The sequence below is a fragment of the Indicator indicator genome, chromosome 4 (assembly GCF_027791375.1).
Source record: "Indicator indicator isolate 239-I01 chromosome 4, UM_Iind_1.1, whole genome shotgun sequence".
NCBI classification, from domain to species: Eukaryota; Metazoa; Chordata; class Aves; order Piciformes; family Indicatoridae; genus Indicator; species Indicator indicator.
The window spans coordinates 20,079,008-20,089,557 of NC_072013.1; the positions used below are offsets into that span (position 1 = coordinate 20,079,008).

The 10,550-nt window shown below is 41.4% G+C and overlaps 1 protein-coding gene and 1 non-coding gene across 2 annotated transcripts; one reads left to right on the forward strand and one right to left on the reverse strand.

Annotated features, from left to right (window-relative positions):
• Positions 1-651: 651 nt before the first annotated feature.
• LOC128966837 (small Cajal body-specific RNA 13) lies at positions 652-924 on the reverse strand. Its single transcript, XR_008489104.1, has one exon. It is a non-coding gene; the product is annotated as a small Cajal body-specific RNA 13 (non-coding RNA).
• Positions 925-3,342: 2,418 nt separating this feature from the next.
• Positions 3,343-8,804, forward strand: GLRX5 (glutaredoxin 5). Its single transcript, XM_054400238.1, has 2 exons — positions 3,343-3,652; positions 7,397-8,804. Exons 1-2 carry the CDS (start codon positions 3,343-3,345, stop codon positions 7,573-7,575), a joined length of 489 nt encoding a protein of 162 aa, XP_054256213.1. The 3' UTR covers positions 7,576-8,804.
• Positions 8,805-10,550: the final 1,746 nt, after the last annotated feature.

Below are 10,550 nucleotides of genomic sequence, written 5' to 3' on the forward strand. Positions count from 1 at the left end.
GAAAAGGTGTCCTGTTCAGATAAGCTGAAATCAGACTTTTCTTCTGACATTTCTCACTGGCCCTCCACTTTGTACAAACCAAGACAAAACCCATTTCTTAGACATGTACCTTCTTGTACATTATATAAGAACCTCAGACCACAAGTAGTGATTCTGTTCTGCAGCAGAATGCCTGCACGTAACCTAATCTGTGACTACCTATGAGCACTGGAGCTCTGCAATTTGAATACTAGGACTTTCACTATTGTTTCTAAAAAGATATGTTAAGTCTTCTAACAGGACCATCAGCAAAATGTCAGTAGCCTTATGGGAGTTGCCTTAGTATTTCTTCTGCCCAGATGATTTAAATCATGATCTGCAAAATACAAGAAGTTTTACTTAGACTGACAGAAGACTGGACCAGATAATAAAGTTATCTCTTTGTTTCTAGAGAGTACATGGGCTTTATGTTCTGAATCTTATCAGCAAGGAAAAGTGTTTATCTGCTAATAGAGTGCTGCATATTGCATAATCCAAAAGCATTACACAATACTAAGTATTTTATTAAAAAGCATTCTGTTAAGCTTAACAGCATCTCACAGGCCTATCTTACAAAACTATAAATCCAGGTATTTTTATTTAACCCAGTATACAGACTTCAGTGAAACTAACATTTGTAGCAGTTTTTCAGTGTTCAGCAGATGTCACTGTATCTGCTAAACAATATCGGACTGCAGAATTGCTCTTACTGTTGGTAGATCAATAATGACATGGGATAAGTCATTATCTCCGCGGCAACAGAATTATAACTGTTAGAGGAATATTGCGCATGTTGCTGCTGCATCTCTTACAGACATGTCTCGGCTTCCTCACACAGATGCTCTCTCTGCAAGCCTGGTATGCCCAGAGTACTACCAACCAAGGGCATCTCTTGGACTACAGAGGATAAAACTACAACTGTGTAAAGAGCATATCCTCACATGGGCTTTTCCACACTTTGGTTTGACGTCCTTATTTCACTTATAATTTCTAATGAACAATATCCTTGTAGAAATAGCGAGAATGAAATTCAGAAAAGTGAACACTACAAAATCCCATTTATAGCTCTTTAATTTTTTTCTTTAAAGCTACATAGTTGCATTTAAGAATAGAAGTATCTCTTTCTTGATTGACTCAATTTACATTTAAATTCCCCTCTTCCTCCCTGGCATCTTAAAAGCTGCAGAAGTGTTTCTGCTAGATTGAAAAAAGCTAGACCACTTGGACTACCACACTTAATGCTTGTTAAACCTCTGTCTTTGTATATTTTGCCAGTTCAGCAAATGGAAAAACATATTTTTGCTTTGCAGAACTGATTATTTATCATGAAATGGCTACTGTTTTTCTTGTCATATTGCAATACCACAGAAAACTTTGTGTCTTCCTCAGCATGTTTGTGTCTTCCTCAGCATGTCTGTTTTGTTGAAAACAACACGCTGATTACATATACTTTAAAATAGCGCAACAACACTTTCATTTATTCACAAGATATTCACGTGGGATGATGAACTGCAAGTTTGCCACAATTTCCTTTGAAATGTGGTCTAATTAAATAAAAGGCATCGTAATCAATGCCTGCAGGTGGTTTCATAGAAAATAAAAAACCAAGTTGCTACTCAAGCATTTGCTGGATTAAGAACTAGCAAACAGTCTTCTGAATGCTGAAGACAAGCTGATCTTGTTTGTAAAGCTCTCACATACGTGCAATTGTGTGGAAAAAAAATAAACCTTTTTCTTAAAAATGCAAGCAATACAAATTGCCATTAATATACCAAGACTCCAGATGCCAGAACTGTAATTAAAACTCAGAAATACATCTTATTTGTGAAAGACTGTCGTTTAATACAGAGGAAAACTTTTAAAACGTTTTCTTCTACTTACAGGATGGACTTGGCTGCCATAAGAGACATTTACGCTTTTCTCCAAGTTCCTAGAAAGAATCCAGCGCCTGCCCAGGAGCTCAGTTGGCTGCACACACAGCCGTTTCCAGGACTTGCTCCAAAATCAGCGCTGCTCTGGCTGACGCTGGGCAGTTCTGGACGTCTTTCAGCACCAACTGAATCAACCCTTTCGCACAGGCAATCAGCCAGCCTTAGTCTTGCTCACACCTCTCCACCTCGCAGTCACCCCTGCCAGTTGTTCCAGTGATGAATCGGGCTGTGCAAAGCTACCGGTTACGCGGGTCTCCCCTCCTAGCATTAAAGCAAAGTATGCAAAGAACTGCACTCCTCAGTGATTAACCGTCTGCTTCATTCCACTATAATTAAATACACCAAACCCGAGTAACTGAATGCAAGCAGGTCACTAAACACAGTTAAAGCTACCAAGGAGAGAGACCCATCCAGTACTTCGTCAACTGCCCACATAACGCCTCCGCTGCCTCCCCTGTCCGCCTACGGTGAAAAAACGGCGCCAACTCAACAGCGTGGTCCTTCTGAAGGCACTTCCACCGCTGCAACTCACACACATTTAGGTGCTTCATCACCGCAGTTTCTCCCTGTGCAGACAGCCGACACTCCAGAGCAGCCCCACTCTCCCATTATTTCATTTAGCTTTTAAACAGTTTTACCTCCCAGGTCGCGTCCTCAGCCCCAGGAAGCTCCACCACAACCTACACCACCAGAAGACCCGCGGGATAAAACCCGAACCCCGCTCTGGGGAGAGGCAGCGTAGGTACAGCCCCCAGCTTCACCGAAGACCCCTATCGCACCACCCTCGCCGCTCCACAAAGCGCCCGGACCCTGCAGGGGTCAGCAGGCCCGAAGGGAGCAGCCGACCACCGCGACACCCACCCAGTGGGTCTCCCTGCCATACTGCACTCCCTTCTCCGCCGCGCCACTCGGCCTGCACCCTAGACGCCCGGCAGAGACAGCAGTAGTGGGAAAGGGAGGCGTGCGGCAGGGCCGCGAGCAGCAGAACCATCCTTTCAACTGCCCGTTAGGCTGAAGGCAGCCGAAGCACGTTGAGCGCCGCTGAAAACCCGGAAGCGGAAGAGACTACACGCTAATCACGCGCCCCCGGGGCGTCTCGAGAACACCCAGAGAAGCCTGACCAATCGCGGCCGTGGAGCGGGCGGGGATTAACCAAAACACACGACATCGATAGGTGCTCCTCCTAAAGCAACTGCAGGGGAGGAGGGCACAGTATCCTCAGGGTTGCTGGGTGAGACAGGCTACTGGCTGTCGCCACTGATTGGCAAGTGACTAAGCCTATGTGGAGGAGAAACTCCGCCGTGACCTTTCTTGCTTTCTGCCAATAGGTGGTGAGCACCGGCTTGTTGCCGGCGGAGCGCGGTGAAGGCCAGAAGTGGGCAATCGGGGCAGCATGAGCCGTGTTGTGTGGGCGGCCTGGCGGTGGGGCAGTGCTGTCGCGCGGGGCCCAGCCGGGCGGCCGCTGAGCCAGGCAGCCACCGGCGGTGCCGAGGGTGGCGGTGCTGAAGGTAGCGGCGGCGGCTCAGGGTCGCGGGAGGCGGTGGAGCGGCTGGTGCGGGCGCACCCGGTGGTGGTGTTCATGAAGGGCAGCCCGGAGCAGCCCCTCTGCGGCTTCAGCAACGCCGTAGTGCAGATCCTGCGCCTGCATGGTGTGGAGGACTACAATGCCCACGACGTCCTACAGGACCCCGACCTCCGCCAAGGTCAGCGGTCGGACCGGGGCCGGGGCTAGGGCCGGCGCGGTGGCCGTCGGGGGTCACCTTTGGGCGCCACCTCCTCCGCGGCTGGAGTTTGCCAAACCCGTCCCGGGTCTCTCTGAAACGCCGCTATTACTGGGCAGAGCCAGAACCCCGAAGTCCCTATTTCCCTGTCGGAAGGTTTCCCGGCCCGCGGGAGGCTCCGATATGTGTAACCCTGCCGGGAGGCCAGACCTGCCTTAATGCCTCTTGCCTTCTGGAGAGTCGTCGCCCCCTGCTCTGAGCTCAGTGTGGCAGCCCCCGTTCACTTGTCACTGATGGAACTTGCTTTTGCTCGCTTTCTTGAGGTTTTTGGTAATGTTTTATAAGCAGGCCTAGTTCCGGGGTTTGAGGGGATTGTGAAATTCAGAGCGTGTCGCAGAGATGGTTACTTGTTCTCGATGTCGCATTTTGCGTTCTGGAACCCTTACTGTATCCAGGAGTGTTTTGGTCATCTGCAGAAAGCAGTTAGCTTACGGGGTAGCTCTTGTAGAGCAGGCTTTTTGTGCCATGCTGCCTTGCCTAAATTAATAGGTACAAAGCTGTATTAAAAAGCCCTTAAAATACTTAGTTATCTAGTCAAGATGTTCTTCGTGTTTTTCTCCCATGTAACAGGAACATGTCTGGGAGCACAGCAGATGTTTTCTCCACATGACTTCTGGCTTGTGCTAAGTGATCTGAGAGGTTATTGCCCTCCTGGCTATACCTGATCTTTAAATTGAAATTAGTGGTTTGATTCAAACTGCTTGCCTAAGTCATGCTTAATGCAGAACAGAGCATGTGCTTGCACAGTATCTTGCTGGATCTCTGGTGCTTAAGAAAGTTGTTCTGTTTCCTTCCATGCATTAGCTTTGGCACTTGTTTGACTGCACAGAGACCCAGCTTCGTTTATTAACTGTATCACTGGGGGTGTGAATGGAGCTAGCTTATTGTACTGTGGAGATGAGCGTCAGAGTCAGCAGCAGAGATAGAGCCTTGAAGAGATGAGGAATGACACCATCAATTTCAAGGTCAAGGGGCTGTCCTATTTCTTCAACTATATTACCTGCTGCACCCTAAAAAGCCAGTATGTGCCTTCTTCTGTGGATGGCAGTTTTTGACAGAGCAGAGGGCAGGGCTGCTGGAAGCTGTAGTTCTATAGGAACTGTGATTCAGCTGGGGCTGCCTGAAGGCCCCTCTTAGTCTCCTCCTGGAGCTGGCCGCAGATGATGAGAAGTTGGTATGCAGCATGTGATACTTTTCTAAGTCCTCTTGGTGAATGTAATCTGCACTCCTTGCATGTGGGTTTAGTAAGGGGATGCTCAGACTTTACATATGGAAATATCCAATACCGCTGTTCAACTATGGTGGTTCAGGCATGCTTGAAGTGCTGGCTGGTTTCAGCTGTGAAACCAAACCAACTGCCTCTCTACTTGCCTCTTCACGTAAAAGCACACTCAGATCTGTGAAACTAAATAGTTGTGGGTACTTCATGGGATTTATCTGAACCTGAGCTGAGGGTATGCTTCCTGACAAAAATCCTTCCTTATTAAAGCTGGTTTAGGAGACCTTGACACTCTCTTGGACACCATGGCTATTTAAGTTTCTCTAAATTGGCAGTGCAGAGAGGTGGGCAGGACATCCCTTGGGGTGTCTACTGCCAAAGGCTGGAGCAGGTTAACTTGCTTTAACACTACTGAAATACTATCAGTAACTGCTCTGCAAAGCTAGGCGTTGGTTAACCATTTCAGGAGGTGTTCGGTTAGTAATGTCATTGAGCCTCAGGCATGAAGGCATTTAAAGCAGCTTGTCCCACACAGGAAATGTGGCATACAGAGCAGCTTAGCTTGATTGTGTTCATATTTTTATCTGAAGTTGGATAGGCCCTTGAAAGTATTATTAGCACTTGTGTCCTTGAAGAAAATATTTCTAAGAGAGTAACTGATGTAAATACTACCATGGAATGCCTATTTGCAATAGGTTTATTATTGTAGAATCATTTGAGTTGGAAAAGACCTTTGAGTCCAACCATTTTGCAAAGCCTTTGGTTCTCAATTGATATATAGTAGTATCTTAACAAAAAACACGCCCTATTTTTTATCTGCAGTGGCTCCTTTGAGTAGGATTATCCTTAAGTATTCCTTACCATTGGTACTCAGTTTTTCATTGCAACTGTTGTGGGTGAAGAGACTTTTAGGACAGACCCCTTTTGAGTATCCAAAGGACAAGGAGTGCTTAAGTACTGTTAAACACAAGTTCATATCAAAATTCAGTAAACAATTGACAGATTGTAGTGAAATGCTAAGGAAGAAGTTACAGATGCTAATATTGGAAGTTAGATCATTATGGGCTCTCTTTGGCCTTGATTTATAGGCTAAACTTGCTGGTTTTGACTTTTGAAACATTGGTTATCCATGCACAATATCATAAGCCAAAATAACATTTCTTAGCTCATGTACTTCATGGTTAGGAACACTTGGTCACATTTTTCTTTTCTATCTGCTTGTTGCTTCAGTGGATTTTTTTAAACACACTAGTATTTGTATAAGAGCAATTATTAGCTCTTTTTCTTCTTTCACTCATTAAAATCATAATCCCAATGTGTATTTATGCACTTAGGCATACTTATTAAAAAATAACTTGTTTTAAGTTCCACTAAAGTAAACATAATTTACTTATGTGTTTGTTTTTTTTTTTTAACCTTAAATATTTTGGGTTTTACCTTTAAAGTCTTTAGAGGTAAAAATATTTTCTAAGGGGAAAGCAAATTTCCTGGTGTTTTCTGCTAAACGGGTCTAATATTTGCTGTTAGCTTAAATTTGCTATATGGGCTTTTACACCTTTGATTGAAAAATTCTAGGTATTGCATATTGGAAATGTATAAAATGTGGAATTAAAAACTTGATATCTAAGCAAGTGCTGATGAGCTTGGTGTAAGAGCATACAGATGTGGAATTTTTTGTGCTACAGGAATAATGGCTTTATGAGAAGGCCATTTAAAAAGTGGCAAATTAGATATAATGACTTAATCTGTATCCAACTACTACAAGTTGGAATTCAGTTTATACCAGCCAATCAGTTAATATTTTTGAATGGTCTTACATTTGTCTTTGATGAAGTATAGTTTTGCACTATAATTCTAGACTTCATAATAGTGTGTTAAGCTCTTTTTTGTTTAATGACTACTTTCAAAGAGACTTCAGCCTTTGTGCCCCTCCCAAGGGCTGTAAGGTCTGGCAATGAAAGATAAAGCAATTTGAAATGCATAAGGCTTCTGGAAGGGTGAATGTATCTTGCAATTGAAATTACAGTAGTAAGTATAACTATATCAATTTGGTAAGAACATAAAATATTTTCAAGTCCCTTTGGGATATATAAAGGATAACTGAACATAAACAGTTTTTAATATTTTTAATACTTCATATTTCTTTAGTTGATTAAAAAATAATATTGTTTCCTGGGAGGGAAAAGAGATGCTACACTTTCTGAGCTCCCGTTTGAAGTCAGTATAGAAGCCAACTCCCTATCTTTCAACCCACACCTTTGAGTTGAAGTGAGAAGCAAACCTAATGTAGTTTTTCTTGGTAATGTTTTTGCTATATAGATAATTTATTGTCTCAGTGGGAAAGAAATGAAATGTCAGTCACATGGAAGCAATGAGTTCAGTTTAAAATAGCATTCTGTTTGGAGAGGGGAGAAAACCTTTAATACTTTTTTTTTTTTCTTATGCAGGAATAAAGAACTACTCTAACTGGCCTACCATACCACAAGTATATCTCAATGGTGAATTTGTTGGTGGCTGTGATATACTCCTCCAGATGCATCAGAATGGAGATCTCGTGGAAGAGCTGAAAAAGCTAGGAATTCGTTCAGCACTTCTGGATGCAGAAAAAGACCAAGACAAAAAGTAAAATGAGGGTTATGCTATGACAGAAGTAAAGCAGATCTTCAATAAAAACTTGTTACCAGTAAAGCCTTACATACTTTAGCTCAAAGAAGGCATCTTTTTGTACTGACACTAAGATTTATCTATGAATGTGTCATGGTAGATGTAGTGATCTTGACATTTTGATTTATGGATATTGTGAAAATTTGAGTATAACCACTGCACTGTAAAGCATACATTTGTGGAAATTGATGTTTTAAAAAAGAAAAAGTTCACTTGTAAAAGCATTCCCTTCTTGATTGAGGTGGGAGTAAATCAAAGGAACTAATGATATTTTTATGGATTTTGAGTGTGTGTTACTCTGGTTTTTGATACATGAACCTACACAAACAGTAACTGCATTCCCTTACTCCTTTCAAAAACAAAGTGTTAGTGCATCGTAACTCTTAGTGATAAGACTTTCTGAGAGCCTGTAAAACTTCTGTAATCACATATGATATAGGAGAAGAGTAGTTTTCAAACAAGGAAAAAGATTGTATGAGTGCATGAAATATACTTTTATTCCAAAGGATAAAAATAAAGAGACTTGTACAAATACGTATATAATAGTGGTCATTACTTTGTAACTTTATGATGGCTTTTAAAAGATTGCTAAGAATTGTGCCTAAAGATTTTATAAAACATTTTCTACCTCTTGCAAAGCAGCTTTTTCCCCTGCTTATATACTTTGTGTATCAGAGTTCTGTGGTACTGATAAAATGTGGGGATTGTTTGAAGCTTCAGTATTCTAGCTTGAATACTGTAATCTTGTAGTATTTGCTAGTTACTATGTTAATCTTTTTATATTTGTTTCATTTCCAAGTATTTTTGTCTTATTGCTGTCCTCTGAAGACTATGGTTGTCAAACATCGGATTTACGGATGAAATGTTTCATGTAGATGAGTGCAGTAGAGTGGCTACTGAGTACCTAAGTATTTCTTTGTGGAAAGTCTCTGATGTCTTTAATACCTATCTATCCACATTTCTCTAAGTGAAAACAAAATATATTAACCAGTGCAGCTTCAGCTGTAGAGAAATACTGCTAAGGCTAAAAGCTAACCAAGCTGTTCTGAATGCATTGTGCTTTTTATTAGTATAAACCAGTTTGCATGTGAATTAAGCTAATGATTGGAAATAAACTGTATTTTATATTTGATTGAAGTTGACTATTTGATTGTCTACAGTAGTTCGTCTTATTTTAAATGACAAGTGAAACTGATACTACTTTCAATTTAAAACAAGATGTTTTGCACTGTGTAGGATAGCAAACATGTTTTAGAGATGAAAAGAATTTTGAATGGCCAGTGGAAGTCAGGACTAGAACTTGTAGATGAGGGATTTGATGCAACTTCTAGTTCTAAATCTCAACAAGCTGTCCAGTGGAGGACCTATACTGGTACATTCTTCACAGAATTTGCAAATGGCTTAGTGTAAGCTTACTGTATAGTTTTAATGCAACCAGTATAGCCAGGATTAAATACAGTGTGTGTATCTCAATGAATCCACTTGTTCATGACATCTGCCCAGTACCAGTAGAGGCAACTGAATGACCACTGAAAACAACTAAGTTATACTCAGAACCAGTCCCTTTTGGCTGTTAGGCATGTAGATATGTGTGCAAGAATTTTTTGTCCATATACAAACTCACATAGATGAGTAAGTCTAAACGAAGTTTAGTTCTTAGCATTTCAGCACTAACATTCTTTGAATTAAAATTAAAACTTTCATATGGCTCATTTTTTCCTGGGTACTTTTTGTCATTCTAAATGTTGAGAAGTTAAACTCAGAACTCTGGTTATTTGTGTCAAAAGACCTATAAGAATATATTATCCTGGGTTTTGCTAGTATGGGGTTAATGTTCTTCATAAGAAGCAGGAAAGGGTAGCCCAGGGTAGCCAGCTGAGCCAACAATGCAGTGTTCCATACCATAAACACCATGCCTTCTGTAGAAGAGGGAGCTGGCATAGGCAGTAAAACTTAGGCTGAGTTGGGTGAGCGTATTGTGTTTTGTATCACTTGTTTTATGCATTACTTTTTTTCCTGTTGCTCATTTGTTCTTTAGATTGTTCTATTAAACTCACCTTATGTCAATGCACAGGGATTTGCATTCTACTCCTAATTTCTTGTGGCCATCCTGCTGGGGTGGGAAGTGGGTAGTTGTGTGAGCAGCTGTGTGGGCTTGGCTACAGCTGGACCTAAAACCATGACGTGGATGTAAACAGTAAACAAGGTAATGAAGAAAATTAGATTATTTTCTGCATCAATGGTAAACTCTTTATTAAATACATTTATTGAAAACAAAACTCCAAATCTGTGTTTCATAGAGCTCTTGTTTATTCTTCTGCAAAAGTTGAATATTTTTCAGTACTATCTGCTAGTAGTTTAATAGAAAGGTAACTTCAGCATTGTCAGGTCTTACTTTTCTTATAAACAGAAAAATACTTCTCCAGCATGAATTCCTACTTGTACCAAAGCTATGAAGCTGCTTTCTCTGCATTCTTCCCCTTAGACTTAATTGTTTTTAAGTACTTGATTAAAATTTTGCATAACACATATAGTGGTGTTTATATCGTTCCTTTGCCTGATTGGAAGATGTAGAATGAATGTTTTCCAAACTGGAAACCATTATTTGCATTTTGGTGTGAAGATGCCTTTGTTACTGCTGCTGTGATAAAAGGCTGAGCTGTCTGGACTAACCTATACACCAAATCATAAATTAAGCTAATCCTTTGCATCTTCAAACACTTTTCCCCGCTTAAATATAAAGCAACGTGAGGTGGCTTGTTTTAAGCAGATGAGATTGCTCATAGTCCCAAAACTGTCCTAAACCTTCACCTAAGAAGAAGAAGGGTTTCTTTGCTCTTGAACTGGTCCTGGTAGGGAGAAGAAGGAAGCAAGTTACAAACAGTTGTTATTGTGCTGCTAGTTTCGATGTGGGAGAATTTGAGTCCATTAAACCAA

Excerpts from the sequence above, each read along its gene's own strand:
- GLRX5 (XM_054400238.1), top strand. The coding sequence starts at position 3,343 with ATGAGCCGTGTTGTGTGGGCGGCCTGGCGGTGGGGCAGTGCTGTCGCG. Across the intron at positions 3,653-7,396 it reads GGACCCCGACCTCCGCCAAG|GAATAAAGAACTACTCTAAC; the intron begins GTCAGCGGTCGG and ends TTTCTTATGCAG.